The 25,457-nt window shown below is 34.4% G+C and overlaps 5 protein-coding genes across 6 annotated transcripts; 3 read left to right on the forward strand and 2 right to left on the reverse strand.

Annotated features, from left to right (window-relative positions):
• Positions 1-3,220: 3,220 nt before the first annotated feature.
• On the reverse strand, positions 3,221-4,117 carry LOC130621223 (QRFP-like peptide receptor). Its single transcript, XM_057436536.1, has one exon. The coding sequence runs from the start codon at positions 4,115-4,117 to the stop codon at positions 3,221-3,223; it is 897 nt and encodes a 298-aa protein (XP_057292519.1).
• A 272-nt stretch (positions 4,118-4,389) lies between these two features.
• On the forward strand, positions 4,390-12,143 carry LOC130621980 (gamma-aminobutyric acid receptor subunit alpha-6-like). Its single transcript, XM_057437370.1, has 10 exons — positions 4,390-5,499; positions 5,572-5,619; positions 5,833-5,912; positions 5,983-6,050; positions 6,493-6,719; positions 6,909-6,991; positions 7,712-7,840; positions 8,192-8,341; positions 9,214-9,473; positions 10,528-12,143. Exons 1-10 carry the CDS (start codon positions 5,480-5,482, stop codon positions 10,912-10,914), a joined length of 1,452 nt encoding a protein of 483 aa, XP_057293353.1. The 5' UTR covers positions 4,390-5,479; the 3' UTR covers positions 10,915-12,143.
• A 3,656-nt stretch (positions 12,144-15,799) lies between these two features.
• On the forward strand, positions 15,800-19,104 carry LOC130621979 (uncharacterized). Its single transcript, XM_057437369.1, has 3 exons — positions 15,800-16,750; positions 16,846-17,286; positions 18,870-19,104. Exons 1-3 carry the CDS (start codon positions 15,910-15,912, stop codon positions 19,037-19,039), a joined length of 1,452 nt encoding a protein of 483 aa, XP_057293352.1. The 5' UTR covers positions 15,800-15,909; the 3' UTR covers positions 19,040-19,104.
• A 3-nt stretch (positions 19,105-19,107) lies between these two features.
• On the forward strand, positions 19,108-20,664 carry LOC130621981 (uncharacterized). The gene is made up of 3 exons (XM_057437371.1): positions 19,108-19,245; positions 19,331-19,513; positions 19,594-20,664. The coding sequence occupies exons 1-3, from the start codon at positions 19,188-19,190 to the stop codon at positions 20,496-20,498; spliced, it is 1,146 nt and encodes a 381-aa protein (XP_057293354.1). The 5' UTR covers positions 19,108-19,187; the 3' UTR covers positions 20,499-20,664.
• A 1,076-nt stretch (positions 20,665-21,740) lies between these two features.
• On the reverse strand, positions 21,741-24,500 carry LOC130622427 (uncharacterized). Of its 2 annotated transcripts, none has more exons than XM_057437891.1 (2): positions 23,957-24,500; positions 21,741-23,821 (listed from the first exon to the last, which is right to left on the reverse strand). In XM_057437891.1, exon 2 carries the CDS (start codon positions 23,799-23,801, stop codon positions 22,560-22,562), a length of 1,242 nt encoding a protein of 413 aa, XP_057293874.1. In that variant the 5' UTR covers positions 23,802-23,821; positions 23,957-24,500; the 3' UTR covers positions 21,741-22,559. The 2 variants fall into 2 exon arrangements, with proteins under 2 accessions (XP_057293874.1, XP_057293875.1); XM_057437892.1 differs by lacking the exon at positions 23,957-24,500 and having other exon boundaries at positions 21,741-22,765; positions 23,195-23,908.
• Positions 24,501-25,457: the final 957 nt, after the last annotated feature.

Below are 25,457 nucleotides of genomic sequence, written 5' to 3' on the forward strand. Positions count from 1 at the left end.
TTTGGCATTTATACTTATACTTCGCTACAAGGCTATTTTGACGTCAAATCGGATTAAAATTTCAGTAATGTTTTGTTGGATTATTGGACCAACAGTTGCAACGCCGTTCTTTTTCCTTAGCAAGGAAATATTTTTTGATGTGTGGTACAAATATATTTACTTAATTTTAGACATTATTATTTTGCTAACAGTGGTTATCACATATTCATACATCGCATTTTCATTTAAACACAGATTATATATTCAAAAGCAAGGAAATACACACAGGCATCATCACGGTCATAATAAAATATTTCTTGTGATCTCCTTAATTACCATTAGCTTTGTTTTTATGGTGGCCATACCTGATGTGATTTTCGCGTACAGGTTAGTGATTACAGATAAAGGAACTGAGATCGAAGGTGCATTCATAGGATTGTTCTGGGAAGTTAATTATATTCTAGACCCTGTAATATACATCTTCTTTCATCAAGAAATTCGAAAAACCTTTATCAACAATATACGTAAAATAAATAAGATATTTCGAAAGCGTTGCTTACTAGATAGGCTACCACTAAATAGACATTCTTACTTTGTCAACGTTATTGCGCTATCGACATTGTATGTTCCAAGGCAAAACGTATACGTTATTTAACTCTATTGTATACCAATCAAGAATAAATTCTGAAACAAAATAATATAAATATTTGTTATTGCTGTTGTTTACCCGTTAGAGATACATACAGCGTAGTTGTAATTTTTCCTGCAATACAACGGAACTAGTAACAAGTAGGTAGCACCAAAAGTGGAGACTGGAACTTGTAACCTTATGATGAAATACGCTATTTCCGCCTGGGGAAATCTCTAAAGGTTCTCGTCGTTTCCATAAGCCAAGCCACGGACGGACGGAATAGTCAAATTAATTGGTTGCAACAAAATTTAAAATAATCTTTCTTATTCTAAATGCAGTTAGGTATTTAGCTGGCTACACCTTCTACTGTATATAATATAAGTCTTAAAGTTTATTGATGAAAACAGTTTCGATTTTTACCAACAATTACTTTTGTATTGACAGGTTTTACGATGTGTTATTATTTGAACTGGCAAGAATTTTGCAAATACAATCGCTGATGAAAGGAAAAGATGGTGAAGGAGTTTTGATGATTTTTTCTGTTCTAAATACTTTTTATCTATAGGAAAATTTATTTTCTGCACGTTTTCACATGTTGATTTTGGCTACGAATGTAGATTTCAGGGAACATCATAAAAGACAAACTAGCTTTATTATTTAGTTTAATAGAAGAGCTTTTTAACATTTCTTTTTAATTTTAATAGATTTTTACTACTTACTAAGCATCAAATGTAGGGTCTGTGGCTATAGCTAGGTCTTAGCAAGCTACCTCTAGCTAAAAAATAGCGAAATAAAGTTGGCTGCAACAAAAAAAATTAAATCTTTTTTATGCCAATGCAGTTTGATAGGTTCACCTTTTACTGCAATACAAAACCTTGCGAACACTCTATATTTATTGATCAACAATAAATTAATCGGGTTTATTTTTCTGGTCACAATTAATTTGTAACAACCGGCTACTTTCAGGAAACTTATTCCGCAAAATAAATTTGCTGACTGATTCTTTTAGCTGTCCAGGATAAAGACAAGCTGCTTTCTGTGTTTTTATTAACACCACATTTATGATCAAGCTTTTTTTGGAATGGGGTATTACGCTAATACGCATGTGCAACGCGGTTTACCTTAATTACGCGCCAGCCCAGTGTGACGATTAACTTTCGCGGAAACTTATTTCGCAAAATAAAATATCCTCGACCTATAGTTCTTTGCTATGAGGGAGTAGCAACAGATTGCAAACAGCTAAAGTTGCGGAAATGTTGTTTTTCGAAAAATATATTACAAACACTATGATGCTGCGTGCGCTTCACTTGAATTGCGACATACTGTTTACTTCTACTAAAGCGCTCCACCCGAATGTATGGCACAGTTTACGACTTTTATAAGTCATCAACCTGGTTTTCAATGCTCAGTCACAGACCTTATTGTGGCTTAACCCGGTTTCACCCCCGGCTATTTAAATAGAATTCCGACTCCTTAATTCCAATCTCTTACGCATTCATTTTCACTACGTACATGCATTGCCACATTTATTGCAGTAATATGAAACATTGTGACATTGCCATAATCCATTAAATAATAGTTTTAATTAACTATAATCCTTGTGGCGATGACGGAGGCGGTTAAGGTTTAGAGAAGATAGCGACGCAGAGCTATCTTAAGTAGACGGCAATTGGGTAAAGCAAGCTTTTTAATTTTCAATATGAGTTACTTTTGATCGCTATATAACGGCCTTTCTTAAAATAGTGAGTCAAAATAAAGCGAAAACAGTAGACTTTGTATGTGCATATTTCAGGCAAAAAAAGTTTGACAACAAAGAGACTTCCTTTTTTTTCATCATGCTTTATCCTGCAAAAAAATCAAAAAATGGTTCTTGACCTTTGTCTTTCCTATTTCTTTTTTTGCCTTTCCTCATTTCTTTTTTTTTCTTTTTAGTTTCTAAGTCTCTTTAAATTACGATTGATAATTTTGATTTTAATGTTTGATTTGCTGTTTGTAATAAATTTTGTTTCTCGTCAATCTTTCTTTTTTACATCTTAGGTGTCGTTTCCATATGACTTCATTTTCCGCGATAGAGCGACCAGTGTTTTAGTTAGGGCGTGTGCACTTTAAGAAAATTCTGAGATTTTATCATGCTTCATCTTTATTTCGTCATTTTCGAAGAAGATCTGATTAGGTATATATTAATCTGCGATCCGTGTATTTTATTATAGTTCAGTTAAGGTGATATTGTAAAGGAATCGTTAATCAATAAAACCTTATAATTTGCGAAATCACGTGTTAATTACTAAAACATCCAAGTTCTACAGTTGGATTGTTTGGTTGTTGTTTTTTCTTTTTCTTTTTACAGGGTGTTTAAATATGTCATCTATTATTAAGTGGCAGTATCATTACGTTTTTATCCTTAGTTTTATTCTCAAGCTCCAAACTGTAGAAGCATTGATAGTCTTTTTTTTAATTCAAATATGATTTGTTCTGATCATTGTTTACAGTAACAGGTTATTATTGATCAATCTTATTTCTCATCGTCACTACAAAAGACAGACATTTACTTTCGCCATGGAGCAGATGGTAAGATATTCTGACAAGGAAATGCAATCATCGCCAGTTCAATCATCGATTCGAGAAAAAGCTCTTCAATTTTTGCATGTCATTGACAAGCATTTTCCGAATCTCGCGATGTAGAAATATATATATTGCAGGGTCCAAGATATAATTAAGCTTCCAGCATATTCCAACGACTGCAACCTCAACTTCACTGCATTTATATTTCATCACAAATCTATACGCATGTATTGCATCAGGTATGGCCACCATAAAAACAAAGCTAATGGTAATTAAGGAGATCACAAGAAATATTTTATTATGACCGTGATGATGCCTGTGTGTATTTCCTTGCTTTTGAATATATGATCTGTGTTTAAATGAAAATAATATATATGAATATGTGACAACCACTGTTAGCAAAATGATACTGTCTAAAATTAAGTAAATAAACTTGTACCATACATCAAAAAAGATTTTTTTCCCAAGGAAAAAAAACGGAGTCGCAACTGCCGGTCCAATAATCCAACATAACACTAAATATAATTTGATTCTGTATGCAGTAACAATGACCTTGTAGCGCAATATAAGTATGAACGCCAAAAATCGATCAATTGTTAGTAGGAACAGTACCAAATAGTAGGTGATGAAAATGGATGCTATTATCTTTTCACATAAGAAATAGATCTTCGGTGCGTCATTCTCTAATCCAGTGAATTTACCTATAGTGTATGTCAAGTCGGTTGTTGATATACAGATTACTGTCATACTCAATGTGGTTAGAATAAGTTTTTGATTCGAGTATCTTTTGGTTTTCTGTTGATACAGTAGAAGTATACCAAGCCAGTTAAAGAATAAAGCAACAACTAAAATGCAGGAAGATATGGAATCTAGGATTAAAATTACTGTTCCGGAATTGCTTTCCTTTGCAGTTAATTTGAACGTTGTTTGATTTATATCTGCCATCATAACACTTAATATTGATAATACATGCGCTAGATCTTCCACTCAACCCTAGATTTATATAAAAAGAAGCAAAACGCTTGTACTTTCTTCAACAGATGCAATTTCTTCAACAGATGCTAGATGTTTCCATTTTTAAGAAAAGAGAAAAGGTGATAGGTGCCTGGTTTGAACTTCTGTGAGCAATAAACAGCTGAAAAATAGTCTTGACACTTCTATGAAATCAAAAGAAGAAGAACTTAGAAGATAAGTGTGAAACGTGAAAAACATGTTTTTGTTTTCGTAAACAAAAAAAGTTCTGATATGTTAAATAAATATTTAAAAGAAGTGGGGTAATTTTGAAGCCTATCTCTATATGTTGAATTTAAGAAGCGATTGAATTTTAGTAGCATTTTAAATTCGCTGCTTCAAGTATCTTGTCGATTTAGGCGATTGCAAGATGTATTTTATTGACTTTTCAAGATTATTGTGAGCAAGTGCGGTTTCAGGTTTTAGTCAATGAAAACATTTGGTTTTAGTTTTAAGCATCATTAGCCATGTTTTAAACTTCAAAAAATAAAATGACCCTACCACACATCACTTTGTTATGTACGGTCTAACTGAATCAAGTAGTTTTTAAAAGTATTTTCATTTGAAAACAAATGAATCAAACACTATCGATCAAAAAGTTTTGAACCTTTCAAAAACCTATTCTCTTTTCCCTGAGCTCTTCATAAATGTATTTTTCGCCCTTACTAAGAAATATTTGTTTGCAAATCTAAAATTCTAAACTTATTGGTTTTAATCTTTTCATCACTTTTTAAAACAATTTATGACTTTAACCCTAAGACTGTTATCCATGGGGGCCGTGCGAAGAAGGTCTTAGCACATTCAAAGGTCCAATTTGACCTTCTAAAGGCGTCCAAACCCAACAGTCGCTTAACTAGACAACTGCCTATGATGTCGATCCTATTCTTTTGCTCAGAGTTGAGCAGAAAGGGTCGATTTTAACTTTAAACCTAAGACTTTTGGCACTGGAGGCGAACGTTTTACCCCAGAGCTATTAGGCGGTCAATCAACACAGGATTGATTAAACTCGATTAAATTATTCCGTGTCTGACGAGAAGAATGGAGAGGGGGAGGGAGAGAAGGAGGAGTAGGAGGAGGGTGATCTGGTAATCTCTTGTCAAAAATTTGAGTCCTTTTAATTCATTTCCACGCGTATTTCGATAGACTAAATAATTCATTGACAAAAACTGTGATACATCTGTGTTTTGTTTTGATCAATGTTATCGTTAGAAATAAATTATGAAGTGGAAAATAAAGAAATAATAAAAAAAAATCATAATAAACTATATACATCTATGAAGTTTAAATCTTGAAACAATGGATAAGAAACAAGTTTTGTAAGTAGTTCAAACTATATCATGTTGTGAAAATAGAGAGAAAATAAATATTCCATTTTTTTCTACATCTAGATTGGCTTTGCTTTTCCAAATTACCATCTTTGGATCAACAAACACAAAGTGAGCGAACTTTCGAAATTATAATTCACCAATATAGAATTTAAGGAGTTACTGAATGATTGTAACATATATAACTTTCATTTTACGATTTGATGCGTGACCCTAATTATCTTTCACTTAAAAGCCTATTTTTAAGTGTTCGGTATAACCAAGATTAATGCTGTCATTCAGAAATCAAAAAGGAGTTCTAAATGATGCGTTTTGTTTTTTTAGTGGTTTGGATAAGTTTGTGTCAAAAGAGTTTCATCGACTATTAACAGGTTACAACAGAAGAATAAGACCAAATTATTCTGGTAAGTGAATATTTTACGCTACCGTAAAAAAGTTTACAATATGATTTTTTAATTTCACAAAGATTTTTAGGTAATGCAACGGTGGTTAATATAGACGCAACAATTTTAAAGTTTGGAGAATTAAACGAAATGCAAATGGTATGAGTGAAACCTTCTTTACTATGGCTCTGTACCAGTTGCTATTACTTTTTGGATTAATAACACAGTGTGTTTGCCCGATTTGCTAGCACAGAACATTGCCATTGCCTTGGCAGTTACTTCTGCACAGCTGTTACAACTTTTTTTATTGAAAAGTCAAGCATTTTCGCAAAAAAGCCATTCACAAGTTTACCCTCGGCCTAGAAACTATTTTATCTTGAAGTAAAAAATTTAGTCTACTTTCAGAAAAACAGATCTGGACTGAGTAACAGATTCTAAGATATAGCTATTCCAAATGGCAACCACGACAATACGTCCCGCGTGTGGTTGGTAATGAAAGGTTATTTGATGTTTTTGTGAGGCATATTCTCTTCACAAATCTTACACTATTTGTTTCAGATCTAATATATGCTCAAAATTTACTCTTTACTACATCTCATAGACGTACTCAATGGACCTATCTCTTCGTCAAACATGGATTGACCAAAGACTACGTCATAATTCATCAAATATAATTATTTCTTTAATCGGAAAAGGTGTTCCATCAGATGTTATTTGGACGCCAGATACCTATATTGTAAACACTCACATCATTGCAAAGCAGGATATAGCAAGCCCTAATGCCAAATTCATTATACGTCAAGATGGTACAATTTTTTTGGAGACAAGGTAAGCTTGCATTTCATCATTATCTGAAAAGTGGAAAAATGGGAATAACAACTTGACAGTTTATTGAAGCCTAGCTCAGCACTGTTGCGTTATTGTTTTCATTTTAGTGTTGCTGTTTTTGTTGTTGTTGTTGTTGTTGTTGTTGCAGTTATATCAAATTTTGCTACTATCGTTTTTTCGTTTTTTTAGCATGAATGCTGTTGTAAATTGTAAAATGGACTTTCACAAGTATCCAATGGATGTACATAGCTGTGGAATGATATTACAAAGTTGTAAGTATATGCTTATAGATATAAAACACGTTGCTAAAACACATTATTAATAGAATACACGCGTTTTAGAGTTCGTTTACTTGAGGCCCGAAGTGAACTTAAACCGGTTTGAATAACGTCATTCTACGGTGCCTTTCTTAGGTCTTTTTGTATGAGTTTTTCACTGTATGCGAAGTGAAACTAACTTCGATTGGTATTTCACAACACTAAAATTGACCGAAGTGAAATTTCTAATCGGTGTCGGATTTCACTGTAAACACTTTTCCTCGGATTGAAATGCGGTCCTCGATCAGTGTATCTGGTTGAAAATCACAAACACAAAAGATTTGGCCCTCTTAGGGCTCAATACAAAATGAAACATGATGTAAATAATCCCACTTTTCAATGCAACGTGAAATTCAACTTTCTCTCAATTTTATTTCGGTCTCATGTAAAAAGCGCTTTACAACCTTGGTGTACTTACCCTCTAGAGAAACGTCAAAAAAATAAATGATTCGAAATTTCTTCTTTAGGAAGACAATCTCCATTTTTAATATCTGTTTTACTACGCTAACGATATTTCACATAGACCGAAACAGCGCTGGCGTTTTAAAGCTATTTTGGCATTTTCCAAAAAATTGTGTACATGCCTAAAAAATCTCTTATCTGTTGGTACAGCACCAGTCAGCATGTCATAGCATAGAATCATGTGCCATAGATAAATAATTTTTATTCTCATAGATGCTTACCCCAAGGAGCACATTGTATATCGATGGCATGGAAAAGGATATACAGTGCGGAGGAATAAAATAGCTCAATTTACAATGTCTAACATCCGAATAAACACTGGTGAAAAGTATTATGATCTTGGTATGCAAGTGCTTAATTATCACTTTCCCCAATTCTCATTATTAAATATCCAATCCCGAACCCAAGGCATGTAGTGTTTTTTAACATGACATATGAAAAAGACGTGCATGCCCTGGGGTTGAAGTCGGTAAATAGAAAATTGATAAATTTAACAATATCCAACCTCAAACCCAAGGAATGTAGTGTTTTTTAATATGACATATGAAAAAGACGTGTAGGCCCTGGGGTTGAAGTTGGTGAATAGAAAAGTAATAAATTTGACACAAGTGTCACTGGATAACCTATTGTAATGTTTGTCCCTGGTAAAACACGTGTGTATGCTTGATATATTGCTTGATTTTTTTTGCATAGAAGGAGTATTTAGCACTTTAGAAGTTACATTCCGTTTCGAAAGAAAAATAAGTGCATACGTGCTTCAAATATTCTTTCCTTGTGCCGCTATTGTTTGCGCGTCTTGGTTTTCCTTTTGGTTTCACAAACATTGCGTGTCCGCAAGATTCGGTAAGTGTGAGTTTTGTTGGAGTACGGAATTGATTTATTTTGTATTTCCTGCCAATAAATCAAAAGCTGTTGAAGTGGTGTTAAAGGGGCCACGGAACGGCTGTTGGTTTTCGACTTTAATGACTTGCACGAAAGTCGAGCGTCGAAAAACTTGAACATATAGATATATCTAGAATTTTTATCTTCTCCAGCCTTGGTCATGTTTTTATCCAGAATGAGTCTTGCTGAAATAGTTCTTTGAAATATACTTTTAGACAAAAGAATATTGAACCAGCGAGCAAAGTGCGCTGGTCTGTTCATTGCGCAAAAAGCTTTTACCTGATTTTTAATATGTGCGCGGGATATACGGAATGTGAGCATTTTAACCGGTTCGTTGCCCCTTTAATAGGCCCAACGGACGTGGGTTAACAATTCTGAAATTATGTATAAATCATATATCAGGGTCGTATGTACTTAAAAATATTTGGTCTATAAAATACACACAAAGCAGGTTCTCGGTACTTATCTAAAATCTGAAAAGTTTCTCGTATTTACACGAGAATTATTATATAAGCATTGGTTTCAAATAAAGTATTTTCCATTTACTTATGTCGCTCTGTTCTCCTCCTTATGTTTTCAAAAAATCTGCTGTCAAAGAGCAACTTCGGAAGGAAAACAATTTAAAAAAGCGCAGAAAAATGCTGTTTGAAAAAAGTGGAATGGGAAAGAAGACGCTATCAATATTATGGAGTATAATTTTGTTAAAGATTTTCAAAGAGCTTTTAGGAAAAGGGTGTGTTTTAAAAGGTTACAAGTGTGAGCAGAGTAACTTTTCCTGCTATCCCAGGTTGGGTTTAGAAATGTTGAATTGGAAGTTTGGTTACTTTTCTTAGGAATTGGCGCAATGACGTTGTGGATACTTTGTTTCATGTGGGGAACCATTAATCTTCGTTTACCAAGAGTAGATTACCTAACATCTGTTGATACATATTTCATTGCATCATTTTGTTTTATTGTGTGTAGCATTATGGAGTTTGTGATTGTTTTAAATATTAGCGCAAATAAAAATGAGGAAAAAGAAGAAAACAAAAACACGCTGCAAAACCAATGGCGAAGAAAAAGAAGAAGATTGGTTGAAACAAGACGCTCCTTTGTAAGTTTGATATAAACTCAAAAAGGTTTCTTTCTCAAAAAGTCTTCTGGCATGTTTATTTTTGTAATTTCAATTTTTGCAAGTTATTACAAGTTTTGAAACTTTATTATCACTTTCTCTGTGCATGTCTTAGAAAACTCCTCAGTGTCCTTATCAAAAAGTGTGAAAATCTCGTCTATATTACAATACTCGTTGTCTATCTGTCGGTGAAAATCAGATCATGTTTGTCTCTTTAATGACAGCTGTTGTCTATCTACCACACTAGCCGATATCGTGAAAGAATGCACCAAATATATTTTGCCGAAATAGCAAATACAATGTATTTTAATGACTCCTGTGGATTCTAAGTAGATTATCAAATTTTGGTAATACGCTTCCGGGCAAAAAATAACAAATAGTTTTTTATGTAATTTCCATCGCAATCCTCAAACATATTTTACCAAGGCGTTTCTCTATAATGACCTTTTAATGGAGTGATCCTATGGAAGGTGAAACAAACACGAACAAGGATGTACGAAATGATAAAAGAAACAAGAACATAAAAAGAACACATACTCATCAAAATAATAAAATCTTACACGTAAATGAGCGTTGATAGAATAGAGTTCAAACTTGCTATTTCAGCTATTTTAAATCTGAAAGCCTACAATCGGACGACATTAACAACACACCGTAATATTAATAGAAAAAGACATTTATTAGACAATTAATACTAATACAAAAAGGTTTTATGCAATAGGTTTAAAATGAGTACAGTCTTTATTTTATCAACATTTTTTGCGCATTGTTTTAATTTTTTTTTGGAATAGTTATGAAAAACAACTACTAGCTAGAATTTACAGATGGGTATTCTGCTGTCTTGGCTGCTATGTGGACGACATATTAACAATCCTCTTCTGCAAATAAAAACATTTTTCGGTAATTAATTTTTGAAACATGCAACTTAATTATGGAGGCAGGAAATATGAGAAGTGTTTTTTGTAAAGAAGTTTACCGATGTGTGTAAAAGCAGTGTGTATCGCGCTAGTAACCTATTTCTATGTTATTTATTTAGAAAAACATAGGAGACAGTCGAAGTAGAAGTTCGACTGAAACAACTTTTGGAAATGAAAACATAGCAATGAACGAACTCAATAAAATTGGAAACAAACGTCGGCGCTTATCAGTTCCAACACATGCTACGAAAGAAGGAATCTTTGTCAACGATTTCACAAGCAGAGTTAGATCTTCCACGTACTCATTCATGAAAGTAGAACCCAACCGTGTTATTAGTGTTAAACCCAAACGAAATGAAAATAAGAATCCAGAATGTGATCGAGAATATTATAATTCAACACCAAAATTAGATCTGGCTAGCAGAATAGCTTTTCCTTTTGCTTATTTTGCATTTAATGTATTATTTTGGCTAACAATGCAAAGCTATAAAAACATGCACAATTAATTGATTACTAATTAACATACATAAATCGTTTGATTAATATAACATTCGCTTAATGTGACGACGGGGAGAGATCAACCAATGGCTGTGGCTTTCAGCGACCTCACGAAACAAGGACAGGCTTATTTACAGTGCGCATGTGCAGATCAGAGTAAACCCCCCAGAACAGTTGCCGTTTTTCTTTCGACTCAAAAGGAACCATTGTGAAGTTGAGGGTAGAACGTAGAGTATTTTAACGAAGTAAAAATGACATATAGAAATACTATGATAAAAGAACGCAGAAAAAGCGAATGCTTCTTCTGAAGTGGAAGATTTTTCTCTCTAAATTTTGTGCTCATTTTATCACGTTATCTCGAACTTTTCCCTTATTTTTCGAACAAAAACATTCAATTTTATTTAAAGTTTGATTGATACATCAAAGAGACGAATGTTTACCATTTGGGATTTTTGAAAGCAGAGTATTATTTTATTCTTCTTCGGAGTTTAGTAACAAAATACATACTAATATTCATATATTCTTTCTTTTTTCTGTTTCTCCTTTTTGGTTAAGCAATCTAATCAAAAACGTAAACCCTCCTAAACAAGTATCTCGAACTTTAAAGCCTTTCGACGCTCGATATCTCGAACTTTTTCTTCGGTCCCCTGAGAGTTCGAGATATCGACCGTCGACTGCATTTTTTTTGACTTTATTTTACGTTGTCGCTTTCGTTTAATCTTAAAGTAATCAATTTTTGGCGCGCTTTTTCGTATAGTTTTAGTTCCCGTTCTTGTTTCGTAAAGTCCCTATTGTTTAGAAAACACTGGACAGCAAAACGGAACGGGACATAACAAGAAAATACTTAAATTTGAATGGCTATCTTGTAATTATTCGTTTAGTTTTTATATGTTTTTCCGTTTTTGCCCACAATAAAGTTGAAATGATTTCAACTTTAACTTTGCATCAAACGGAATAGTTCATCGACCAACCAAATACCAGAAATCATAATTGTCTGTTCCAGTCTGTTACATTTTTTGAAAATTCATTTTAAGTATATGTATTTATGTATTTCATACCACGAATAAATTGAATATATTATCGGTTAAAGTTTCGTCGGTAGAAAGTGATAAAATTAGAAATTCGTCACTTTTCACCAGCGAAATTTTATAACCGAAATTTTTCACCAAAATTGAAAATCTTCGTGTTTGAGTCGGTATAAGTTTTCTCTTTTTATTGTAAATAAATCTATTAAGATGAATAACTAAGTTGTTGTCCCTGCTCATCAAATGGGTTCTTTATACGTGTAAAGACGCTGTTAGCAGACTTGATCCCTGCATCATCAAAACCGTTGATAATTGAATCATTTTGTAGCTTGAGATGGTCGTATGTTTCAACAATCCACTGCGCATGTAGAGGCTTTAACTCACTTAACTTGAGAAAGACTTTGACATCACCAGTTGCAACAAAATGCTGACTTTCATGATGGCGGCCAGAGCGGACGCAAGTTGGCTCTTGACAAAGATTCTTGTTGTTTTAATTATTGGTATACTTGTAAAGAAGCCACTGTTCACAAATAGTGAAGTTTCAACACATCTAACACGAGTGGATGCTGCAATTTCTTTTGGTTGTTTATGGCAGTATCAAAAGAGCAGGAATTTGGCTTACGTAAAACGCAGTTTGTTTTTACCGCTACTTTTATTGATAGCAGGAGATATTGAAGCGTGCCCGGGACCACAAGCCGATGGAAATGTTGGTAGATTAACAGATTTTACTTTCAGAAAAGGAGTAAAGTTATTTCACCAAAACTGTAGAGGTTTGACAAATTGTTTACCAAATCTTTCGGCTTTATTTTCAGGAGAGAAAAACTCAATTTTATCTCTCTCAGAGTCACATATTGTACACGAAAGCGATAACTTGTTTTGTATTCCGGGGTTCCAGTTTGTAGAAAATAGACGAAAAACTGGCCTAGGAGGAGGTGTTGCTATATACGAAACGACGAGAAGACCTTGAATGTAAATTTTTAGAAAACATGTGAATCGAAATATGCCCGGAAAAAGCGAAACATTATCTAATTTGCTGTATGTACCGACCCCCGGCCAATTCACTTCACTTACACAAAAAGTGGAAAGAATATTTTCAATACACGCTTGAGACCGTTAACGACCTATCGCTAGAAGTTATCATTATGGGCGACTTTAATGTTAACTATAAAAATAAAAATGATCATTCAGAATTTAAAGAGCTAATGGCTGTCCAGGGATTTAAACAGTTGGTAACAGCGGCTACGAGAACAACAAAAGAATCAAGCACCCTTATAGATTTGATTAATACAAACAATCACTCGCTAATTCGTTCCACAAAAGTTATACGCTTGAGTATTGGCGATCACGATTGCGTCGCTTGCGTTCGAAGACACACTGGTCAAAAACTTCCACCAAAAGTAATTACTTGTCGTAATTATACCAACTACAACCATGATGATTTTTTAAAAGAATTAAATAAACAAAATTGGAAGCATTTGTACACATTGACTGATGTAATTAGTGCGTGGAGTTATTTTAAAAATATTTTGTTAACCGTAATCGATAAACACGCGCCGCTCATACAAAAGAGAGTGAAGGGAGGCAAGTGCCCGTGGTTAGGTACGGAGGTTAGGAGACTTATGTCTCGGAGAGATACTGTCTTGAGGAAGGCACGAAAATCAGGCAACAGTGCTGATTGGCGTCTTTACAAAAACCTAAAGAACCGATGCAATAACATGATAAAAAAAAGAAGAGAACAGAAAGAAGAACAAAAACAGAACAAAAACCTCCTTATCGAGAACAAGAGTAACCCAAGAAAATTTTGGAAAATTATTAAAAGCATTTTTCCAACAAAAAGGAAGTCGGTAAACAATGTCACATGTACATCGGCTGCAGAAAACTTAACAAAAGCTGGTAGTTTTTGTTCATATTTTTCCACATGTGCAAATAAACTTAAATCTCTTGCACTGCCAATAAAGGAATTTATATGGAGTAAGCCAAGTCAAGTGAATGAAAATACAAATTCTGTTTTTGCGTTCACTTACGTTTCAAATGTATTTGTTGAAAGTCAGCTGAAGAAGTTGCGGCGCAAGAAAGCTACAGGTTATGACCAAATGCCATCAGGACTTTTGAAAGACGGAGCCACAGCGTTATCAAGTCCCTTATCGTTCATCATCAACTTGTCGCTAAAAACAGCCACCATACCAACTGAATGGAAGTTGGCGAAAGTCATCCCACTCCAAGGTGGGAAAATGGACGAAATGTCAAACTATCGACCGAGCTCCATCCCACCGGTCATATCTAAAATAATGGAGAGAGCTGTTTATGTTCAACTTGTGAACTATCTTGAAGAAAATGAAATTTCTAACACCCAACCAATACGGATACAGGAAGAAACGATCTACCGAATTAGCTACACTCTATCTGACAGAAGAAATCAGGAAGGAGATAGACAAAGGGAATTTAACAGATGCGCTTTACGTTGACCTGTCGAAGGCTTTCGATACTTTAAGCCACTCCATTCTCCTGTCAAAACTAAGAAGTTATGGAGTCAAAGGTTTGTCACTAAACTGGTTCGCAGACTACTTGTTTAACCGCACCCAGATTTGTGAAGTAAATGGTCAATGGTCTAAGCCCAACCCCATTGTTTGTGGTGTACCACAGGGGTCTATTCTTGGACCCTGTCTCTTTTTAATCTACTTCAATGATTTCGAAAATTGTTTGAAACATTCTAGAGTACTAAACTTTGCGGACGATACTGTGTTATACATTGGACGAAAAACAAGCCAGCAACTTGAGATCGCTTTCAACGCTGAATTGAAAAACGTAGACAGGTACTTCATTGAAAACGAACTTGTATTAAATCTGAAGGCTGGAAAAACCGAATCGATGATATTCGGCACTCGCAAAAATTTGAAGAAAAACGGATCAACCTTGAACTTGGAAATCAACGGAAAGCTAATTAACGCAACCACCGAATATCGATATCTTGGGACTGTTCTCGACCAGACTTTGTCAATGAACCATCACTTTATAAGTCTTTACAAGAAAATATCTGCCAAGCTTCGTTTACTACTCTCATTGAAATCCAACTTAACGAAAAATGCCATCACTAAAATATATGTCGGAATGCTGCTGCCAGCGCTTCTTTACTGCTGCACTACAAACCTGAATCTTACCAACGGCCAGCAAAATAAGCTTCAATCGCTTGATAGAAGAATTGCGAAGGTGACAGAGAAACGTCAAGTACCAATTATGAATGAAATAAAGAAACATGCTGTCATGCTCGTCAGAAAATGCTTGGAAAAAGCAGTGTGTAGCAATTTTGAAGATTTCTTTGAGATAAGATCGCACAGTAGAAACACCCGAAACAACAATTACTTACTGACAATACCTAGAGTGAGACTTGAAGTAAATAGATCTGGTTTTAAATTTATGGGATCAAAGATTTATAATGACTTGCCAATCGAAATTCGAAAATCGGATACTTTACCAAGTTTCGTAAGAAAAACTAAAAGCTATTTTAACCTGTAATAAATTATTTTATGCCTTATTGTAAAGCTAGTATTTTTAACTCATGTTTTTAACTGTTATATAATAATGTTTTATAATTTTATTTTTCACAGGACATATATTAAGAGCAGTTTTTTAAAAACTGAATTATATCCATCCTGTATAAACATTCATAATAATAATAATAATAATAATAATAATAATAATAATAATAATAATAATAATAATAATAATAATAATAATAATAATAATAATAATAATAATAATAATAATAATAATAATAATAATAATAATAATAATAATAATAATAATAATAATAATAATAATAATAATAATATAATAATAATAATAATAATAATAATAATAATAATAATAATAATAATAATAATAATAATAATAATAATAATAATAATAATAATAATAATAATAACCATAGGAGATTATTTTTGTTCCGCTACAGCATTCGTTTGTATTACTTAGCAGAACATGGCTAACAGGCAACTGCGAAGTGAAGTTTTGAAACGCGCCCTGAAGGCATGCATCGTCCAACCGGTAATAAGAAAATATCAGGTAGTAGCCGTTCGTGCGATGTGGGGAAGTGATGTTGATGCCCGCGAGGTCATTTGGGGCAAGAGAATGCAGATGGAGAACATATTGCTTAGCAACGAACAAGTATCCTGTTTTTTTTCTTGTATTACCTATATGGCCAGACCTCGTAAGAGAAAGTCGATGAGGAATGAAGGGGAGGAAGAAGAAGAAGCCGACTCTAGCAGTGAAGGTGATAACAGAAACGGCGCAAATGCGCCTGAAACATTTCCTGGCATTTCTTTCTGGATCGCGTGCGACTTGCCAAACTGTACCTTAAGTCAATTTGAAACAAATTTGTCGAAGTCTTTTATGCAAGCCGGGTTGAATTTAACAACGTGCAATGCTATACAGACAAGAGGTAAATACTTGAACCTTTTAGTACTTGAAATACTGTCAATGTTTTTCGAATATTTTACGCCACATTTGATATTTGTAGGCAAAACCAGTGCATTGCAAGCATTCTCAGGATCGTTATACCAAGTCTTGAAAGACCACAATAGGGAAGAAGCAAAACGGATAGTTGAGATATCCCATCGCACAATGATTAGGAGTGCAGCTAGAGATGAAGGTGTTCAACTTGACCACGTTGCTGTAATGGAAAGCGAACAGTACTCGATGAAACCCTGTCAGTTAATTCTAACAAAAAATATTGATAAAGAGGTATATCAAGATGTAATTCGTGGTTTATCCGAAATCAGATTTACATCGCTTGATTTAAAAGTAATTGATAAATCGGAAGGTAAGTTGCCACGAACAAATTTACTTACTTCTCCAATAATAAGACTAAGTTTTTTGTAGAAGTTAAAACATGTTTTTACATTGTTACACGCATAGGCACAGAAGTAACTATTCCCGTTAAGCCAACTAACAAACTTTGTCAATCCGTGGATATAGTTCGAAGGATGATGGAGAGGAATAGCTTTGGACTGTGCAATGGAGGTGTATACAAAAAAATAGGAGAAAGCAGATACACATACGTTTACTGTTGTTCGGTGAAAAGCTATCTCTATCGCTCGTTGAAAAACAAAGCAATCGCCAACGAAATTACGCCAAATTTACGAGAGTTGGTATTTTTGCTGTCGGACGGCGAGTGTCAAATAATTGATCATATAACTCTGGATTACAATTACATTGAATGCTTGCCAAATGGAGTTTGTTATAACATCGCCAAAAAATGTTTCGATATCAAGCCAAATTTAAAGGGATCTCCCCGAGCATTCGTACGGTACTTTCATCGAGAGGGAAAAAATCCCGAACCAAAGCCATTTATAGAAGGTAATTGTTTTTACTTTTCTTTTAACGCGTTAAGAAAATGTGTTTTTTTTTCTTTTAACGCGTTGTAACATATCAAGGTGGTAGTTGTAACGTGTTGTAACGTATTGTAACTTGTTGTAACGCATTGTCAGTAAAAAAATGTTGGCTCTTTTTCTTTTAACACGTTGTAACATATCAAGGTGGCAGTTGTAACGTGATGTAACGTATTGTAACTTGTTGTAACGCATTGTCAGTGAAGAAAATGTTTTTTTTTTATCTTTTAACGCGTTGTAACATATCAAGGTGGTAGTTGTAACGTGTTGTAACGTATTGTAACTTGTTGTAACGCATTGTCAGTGAAGAAAATGTGTTTTTTTTCTTTTAACGCGTTGTAACATATCAAGGTGGTAGTTGTAACGTGTTGTAACGTATTGTAACTTGTTGTAACGCATTGTCAGTGAAGAAAATGTTTTTTTTTTCTTTTAACGCGTTGTAACATATCAAGGTGGTAGTTGTAACGTGTTGCAACGTATTGTAACTTGTTGTAACGCATTGTCAGTGAAGAAAATGTTTTTTTTTATCTTTTAACGCGTTGTAACATATCAAGGTGGTAGTTGGAACGTGTTGTAACGTATTGTAACTTGTTGTAACGCATTGTCAGTGAAGAAAATGTGTTTTTTTTCTTTTAACGCGTTGTAACATATCAAGGTGGTAGTTGTAACGTGTTGTAACGTATTGTAACTTGTTGTAACGCATTGTCAGTGAAGAAAATGTGTTTTTTTATCTTTTAACGCGTTGTAACATATCAAGGTGGTAGTTGTAACGTGTTGTAACGTATTGTAACTTGTTGTAACGCATTGTCAGTGAAGAAAATGTGTTTTTTTTCTTTTAACGCGTTGTAACATATCAAGGTGATAGTTGTAACGTGTTGTAACGTATTGTAACTTGTTGTAACGCATTGTCAGTGAAGAAAATGTTTTTTTTTTCTTTTAACGCGTTGTAACATATCAAGGTGGTAGTTGTAACGTGTTGTAACGTATTGTAACTTGTTGTAACGCATTTTCAGTGAAAAAAATGTTTTTTTTTATCTTTTAACGCGTTGTAACATATCAAGGTGGTAGTTGTAACGTGTTGTAACGTATTGTAACTTGTTGTAACGCATTGTCAGTGAAGAAAATGTTTTTTTTTATCTTTTAACGCGTTGTAACATATCAAGGTGGTAGTTGTAACGTGTTGTAACGTATTGTAACTTGTTGTAACGCATTGTCAGTGAAGAAAATGTGTTTTTTTTCTTTTAACGCGTTTTAACATATCAAGGTGGTAGTTGTAACGTGTTGTAACGTATTGTAACTTGTTGTAACGCATTGTCAGTGAAGAAAATGTTTTTTTTTTATCTTTTAACGCGTTGTAACATATCAAGGTGGTAGTTGTAACGTGTTGTAACGTATTGTAACTTGTTGTAACGCATTGTCAGTGAAGAAAATGTGTTTTTTTTATCTTTTAACACGTTGTAACATATCAAGGTGGTAGTTGTAACGTGTTGTAACGTATTGTAACTTGTTGTAACGTAGTTCTAAAAAAGGTGCAGTGAACTACATTTGTAGGTGTCGAAAATAGCTTCCCAGATAGAAATGTGCAGTTGCGTTTTTATCAAAAATGGTACCAAATTTTGCTCGCCGGTCAGTATCCCATGAAAGAAAAGAAATTGTTGCTAGTAGGTCCTCCTGATAGTGGAAATCAAGTTGGTTTGCTCCATTTCAAGGTAATTAAATAAAGTTCGTGAAAACTTCTGACTTTTAGACGGCACTTACTGACATACATTTGTCCTTTTAGGCATTATTCCAGAAATGTACATTGCTGACGTGGTTCGGGATGGTTGATTCTCAGGCCACCTGATAAATAGAAATACACAAGTCGTATTTATGGATGAATGGACTAGCGACAGTCTATGTTGTGAAGATGCAAAAAGAATATTGCAAGGTAAGTCGATGTCGATGCAGTACATGAACATTTACTTTGAATAAAATGTGGCAATGTGCAGATGGGATACCACTTTCTCTTATAGGCGGCTTGGTTATGATCCCGCAAAAACACAAAAAACCGGCCCGTTTTCAATACAATTCGGGTTTTTTTATAACAACTAATATAATGCCGGACTTCGGAAATGGTGTAGATGGTGAGGCTATCCTGCGTCGTCTTGAAGTTTTCGAAACTAAGACACTTCGAGTGAAGGACAATAGCATAACAAGTAAGTATCTCATGAGAATAAATGATAACAATGGTGTAAATCAATATGCATAAAAATAAGTAATGACTTTTTTCCCGTAGAGTGGATGAGAATGCACTGCATGGAAATATTTGTGTACGTTGCCAGCCAGTTGAAAGACATCTCGCTTTTCACCAGCGAAACCAATGTTGCGAAGAAAAATCAAGTAGGCGCTGTGTACAACGACGTTGATTGCGATCCGTCGGTCTTCTTGGACGAAGAGCAAACATTGGAAGCATCTAGCAGTGGTCTAAGCACACGAGTTCAGATTGAGAATGCAGTTCCGCAAGAGGCTATCGACTATGCCATTATTGCGGCCGACGATAGGGATGGCATTTTGTACCATGCGCTTAACTTTGATCATGAACTGTTTGACATAGAAAACAAGTTACACAGTGCTGAATATATGCGCAAAATGTACGAGATAGCCGCTGGGGCATGGGAGGAAATCTGCCCATTAATTAATAACGATAAGACCTTGGTAGCTTTCAAACGCCGTAAAAGGATCAACTGGCAGGGTAGTGACACGTTCTACGACACGTGGTTGCTTGCTACAAACTCCTGCCGCGATTGCTTCCCGACGAAAGAAATGAAGGAGCTCTACCCTGATTGGGCACAACTAATTGAGCAAGACGAAGACGAAGGAGAAGGTAGTAGCCACGACCGCGAAGAGAACGAGGAAGAAGAAGAGGAAACAAACGAAGAGGAGGAAGGTCATAGGGAAGAAGAAGAAACAGAAGAACATGAAATCAATGCTCAGTCGACAAAACTTGTTTCCACTGTTAAGCAAGAATATATGCCGTTTTGTCCAGCAAATAACAGTACTGCTTTTATAGACCTCGTGTCAGATGATGAAAGTGTTCCTGAAATTTCTTCAGTAAAATTAGAGCTATTTTCCGCAGATAATTCAACCACTTCTCTCGATTGTGATGTTATCTGCATTAGTTCGGACGAAGAAGACAATTAAAAAAAAACTTTTTTGCGTTTTCCTTCCCTCATATCCCACCACATACTCCTTTTCTAAAGTGACATGCGAAAAGCGGTTTTCTCTACAGAAATAGGTTACAAAGCGTTACAACGTGTTACAAGGCGTTACAATCAGCATGTCCATGCGTTACAAGGCGTAACAAGAATCACTCTAGCCTTTTCCAAAAATTTCACAGTCATTTTTTCATGGAAATAGGTTACAAAGCGTTACAACGTGTTACAAGGCGTTACAATCAGCATGTCCATGCGTTACAAGGCGTTACAAGAATCACTCTAGCCATTTCCAAAAATTTCACAGTCATTTTTTCATGGAAATAGGTTACAAAGCGTTACAACGTGTTACAAGGCGTTACAATCAGCATGTCCATGCGTTACAAGGCGTTACAAGAATCACTGTAGCCTTTTCCAAAAATTTCACAGTGATTTTTTCATGGAAATAGGTTACAAAGCGTTACAACGTGTTACAAGGCGTTACAATCAGCATGTCCATGCGTTACAAGGCGTTACAAGAATCACTGTAGCCTTTTCCAAAAATTTCACAGTCATTTTTTCATGGAAATAGGTTACAAAGCGTTACAACGTGTTACAAGGCGTTACAATCAGCATGTCCATGCGTTACAAGGCGTTACAAGAATCACTCTAGCCATTTCCAAAAATTTCACAGCCATTTTTTCATGGAAATAGGTTACAAAGCGTTACAACGTGTTACAAGGCGTTACAATCAGCATGTCCATGCGTTACAAGGCGTTACAAGAATCACTCTAGCCATTTCCAAAAATTTCACAGTCATTTTTTCATGGAAATAGGTTACAAAGCGTTGCAACGTGTTACAAGGCGTTACAATCAGCATGTCCATGCGTTACAAGGCGTTACAAGAATCACTCTAGCCATTTCCAAAAATTTCACAGTCATTTTTTCATGGAAATAGGTTACAAAGCGTTACAACGTGTTACAAGGCGTTACAATCAGCATGTCCATGCGTTACAAGGCGTTACAAGAATCACTCTAGCCATTTCCAAAAATTTCACAGTCATTTTTTCATGGAAATAGGTTACAAAGCGTTACAACGTGTTACAAGGCGTTACAATCAGCATGTCCAAGCGTTACAAGGCGTTACAAGAATCACTTTAGTCATTTTAAGTAGGAATGGGGATGAGTGTGCGTTTAATGAATGTTGCATTTGCGCCATTATTTGCATACTTAAAGGCTTACAGCGTGTAAGTTTCACCTAAATTGTGTGGACGCTTATGTGTACGCTAAAATGGTGAATGAAGAGGCAGTTGTGGTAAACGTTTCGGATAACGAATGCTCAGCATCTAAGGAGGGTTTACCGTTCTCACATTCCTGTTCAACGCTGGCAATTTCCGTGGAAAAAAATATTGTTTGCCTATCAGATGATGAAGTTTTCATAACTATACCGATAGCGGCTTTGAAGGGAGAACCAAGTTTTTGCGAACCGCCTTCACACACGAGGGTACTTAATACACCAGATTATTGGCCAAATCGTAAGAGGAAAAAAGCCTTTATGTGTACGCCGGTTTTGACTGTAACAAAGTTAAAAGACTATTTGAATATTCTGGTTTTCAAAAATCTTTGTAAATTTACAAAGTTATTTTTATTATAAATACAATTTAAACTTATATAAATTTTTTTGTCTTCGCTCTAACCGCCAATGTACTAGCTTTACGGCTACAATGAAAGGAGTAGTTAGGATCTGCGAGAATGGAAGTCCATTTTGCATTGCCATATTTTTGTAGCCCAGCTTGTAAAAACTTGTCCTCCATGGCACTAAAACTAACTTTTTTCTGTCTCGTTTGAACATGTGTTTCGTGTTCCAAAGTACTTCCAGACGTTTTCACATTTTTGGTGTTACTATTGATTTCGCTTACAGTTAAAGTACACGTTGTTTGATCTCGTAATTTATCCATACATAACCTGGCTTTTGCAGCTATATTGCGCGATTCAGTCTTCTGGTAATGAACTTTAGCTACCTGCGACGTGTGTTTTTGATCTTGAGAAAGAATTGCTTGTTCTTTTGTTTCTAAGTGTGCAACACTTTCGGTTCGATGATTTGCCTATATCGTGTAGGATTTATATACTTACCAATTGCTTGATAAACAATTCTACCGAATACGTCCGAAATACGCGTCAACTGCTTACCATTTCGACACACTAGTAGATAATCGTTGGTGGGGTTCAATCTTCGTCGTACATTGTCAATGTATTCGTTTATTAGTGTGAGTACATCTATGGAAAAATAAAGAGAGTCAAATCCGTATTTCTCCGCAGTTTTAAAGACATTCTGATCTATAAAACCATCCTCTTTCACGCCTTTAATCATTGTTACTGTAAGAGTTTGATACGTCATGGGTCTTGAAGCCTTCACCATTAAAAATAATACAGCTACTATGAAGGAAGTCGAAAATGATAAATCGTGTGCTGCGACACATGCACTTGCGTTTTTAGCATTTAACACAAGTTGTTTATATTTTTCACTATGGTATGGTATCACCTTTTGTAAATCATATAGTGTCGCCCAACAGTCTATACTGTTTAGATATTCAACACTTAAGATACACTTCCATTCAGCTTTCATTTTACGAAGGAGGAATTTCTTAACACGGTGCAAATAAATCTCTGCAGCAACAAATACCGACAAATTTTTTTCAGTCGTACCTGTGCTTCGTCTGTAATCAAGCATGTGCCCAATAGCATTCATGTAGCCAATTATTCCTGAGAAGCCAACCTTCCATTGGTCTCTCAAAAAATCTACGAAATCAGAAAGCATATTAATAGAGCCAACACAGTAGTCGATAACAGGGAATGGTACTTCCCATACCGAAGGAGAATCCTCGCAGCAATATTTGGCATACTTTAAAACTTTACAAGTTATTTGATCGGCCTGAGAATGATCTTTACCACCACCACCTGGACTTTTTAACCATGTCCTAAATGCAACCGCCAAATTACATGTTTTAGCAAAAGACGGCATTGAAAATGTGCAGGCGCGCTTTCTTTGGGGATCTTTTATGCGATTTTTCGTACTGAAGTGGGGAAGTACTTCGTCGATATTCGGTCTTTTATCGAAATAATAAAACCATCCATGACGGTTATAGACATGTTTTCTACACCCTCTTTTACTTCCATACGACTCGCTGTCACAATCAGCCACAGGACAACAAAAGCGGTTATCTTTATCAGGCATTAACTTAAGCCTTTTCGATCTCATTGAGGCTCCCAATGCCTCTTTCCACGCAGGCTTTTGCAAGACTCGTTTTGTCATTCCGATTTCTTTAAAGTTCTCTAGAAACAAAATTTATAGAAAGTTTATAACAATATTAGTTTTTAACAAAGCATAGAAAGTAGGATAAAAAAAAGAATTCATTTGAATAAAAAAAGAATCCTATTTACTATAAATTTAAAGTTTGAACAACTTACCTTATACTTTACTTCGTATACAAAGTATTAGTTGAGAAACTTCTCATTAAAACAATTCCTTTTTATAATGAAGGACGCTCTCCATAGCAGAGTTAAGGTAGCAGCGAAAACGGAATTATTTCAAGTGGCACAATATAAATTAGACTGCAGACTATTCATAATTAAATAACTATTCCTCAAGATAATCATTTCGCATATATTATCGTTATGATATATAAAAGAATTCAACGGAACAAATAGAGTGGAACGATATATACCGTCACATAAATTCCATCAAATTCCCTATGGGAACGACACGTTCTTGTCTTGTGAGTAACAATAGAACAATACATTCCGCTTTTATAACAATGTTTTAATAAGTTGTTAAAGAACACCAAGTTCCTTAAAAATGGTTCTTTTTTAAAAAATTGGAACATGTAAAGTATTTAATGTGTTTAGGGTGTAAGATAATCGCACATAGAATCACGGACCATTATAATTTCATACGCTATATAATAATAATAATAATAATAATAATAATAATAATAATAATAATAATAATAATATTAATAATATTAATAATAATAATAATAATAATAATAATAATAATAATAATAATAATAATAATAATAATAATAATAATAATAATAATAATAATAATAATAATAATAATAATAATAATAATAATAATAATAATAATAATAATAATAATAATAATAATAATAATAATAATAATAATAATAATAATAATAATAATAATAATAATAATAATAATAATAATAATAATAATAATAATAATAATAATAATAATAATAATAATAATAATAATAATAATAATAATAATAACTCCGTTTGACAACTGCTTGCTTACTCTATCAGTGTACCACGCGTTGAACTTATGTGAAATGAATTTTTTGGCAGACTGATTGATTCTGATGTCGAAGGGTTGGAACTTATTCGTGACATTATGCGAAACGATAATCAATTCACAGTTGTTTTTCGCACATAATCGTTTCATTTCGTCGTTGTCTTGCCCTTTAAAAGTATCAATGATAATCAAGGACCACTGTTCTTCTGGGTAACCAAGTTCTTTCTTTTTGGCAAATAAATATGGGAAAATGATTATGTTAAAATAGATCCTCACAATTTTCTAACTTTGGAGTATACGTGACATGAAAATTGGTCGAAAATGAAAATTTAGGTAAACATCTTCTTGACTTCCCTTGATAAATGAGCTGGACAGGGCGAAAAGCACCAGTAGCAGAAAAAACAAAAGTCGCTGTAATTTGTCTTTTGTCATCAAGCCCTTTGATTGGGACTTTTTTTGCCCCTTTTGATGAAAAATGTATACTTACCGGGAGATACATAGGAAAGAGGGGTCGAAATTAAGAACAAGAGCTTGGGGAATATCATGATATCCCCCAATCCATCACGTCAATATCACAAACACTTTTATTTTTTTGATAATTATGTTTTTTATAAAATTATCATAAGTAAATTTAATAAAACAAAAATGCAATAC

The sequence above is a fragment of the Hydractinia symbiolongicarpus genome, chromosome 12 (genome assembly GCF_029227915.1).
Source record: "Hydractinia symbiolongicarpus strain clone_291-10 chromosome 12, HSymV2.1, whole genome shotgun sequence".
In the NCBI taxonomy this organism is placed as follows: Eukaryota; Metazoa; Cnidaria; class Hydrozoa; order Anthoathecata; family Hydractiniidae; genus Hydractinia; species Hydractinia symbiolongicarpus.

Coding starts and splice junctions, on each gene's coding strand:
- LOC130621981 (XM_057437371.1), top strand. CDS start 19,188: ATGGATGAATGGACTAGCGACAGTCTATGTTGTGAAGATGCAAAAAGA. Junction 19,246..19,330: donor TGCAAAAAGAATATTGCAAG/GTAAGTCGATGT, acceptor TTTCTCTTATAG/GCGGCTTGGTTATGATCCCG. Junction 19,514..19,593: donor GAAGGACAATAGCATAACAA/GTAAGTATCTCA, acceptor TTTTTCCCGTAG/AGTGGATGAGAATGCACTGC.
- LOC130621980 (XM_057437370.1), top strand. CDS start 5,480: ATGGATAAGAAACAAGTTTT. Junction 5,620..5,832: donor TTTGGATCAACAAACACAAA/GTGAGCGAACTT, acceptor TTGTTTTTTTAG/TGGTTTGGATAAGTTTGTGT. Junction 8,342..9,213: donor TTGCGTGTCCGCAAGATTCG/GTAAGTGTGAGT, acceptor TACTTTTCTTAG/GAATTGGCGCAATGACGTTG.
- LOC130621223 (XM_057436536.1), bottom strand. CDS start 4,117: ATGGCAGATATAAATCAAACAACGTTCAAATTAACTGCAAAGGAAAGC.
- LOC130621979 (XM_057437369.1), top strand. CDS start 15,910: ATGGCTAACAGGCAACTGCGAAGTGAAGTTTTGAAACGCGCCCTGAAG. Junction 16,751..16,845: donor AGTAATTGATAAATCGGAAG/GTAAGTTGCCAC, acceptor TTACACGCATAG/GCACAGAAGTAACTATTCCC. Junction 17,287..18,869: donor ACCAAAGCCATTTATAGAAG/GTAATTGTTTTT, acceptor CTACATTTGTAG/GTGTCGAAAATAGCTTCCCA.
- LOC130622427 (XM_057437891.1), bottom strand. CDS start 23,801: ATGACAAAACGAGTCTTGCAAAAGCCTGCGTGGAAAGAGGCATTGGGA.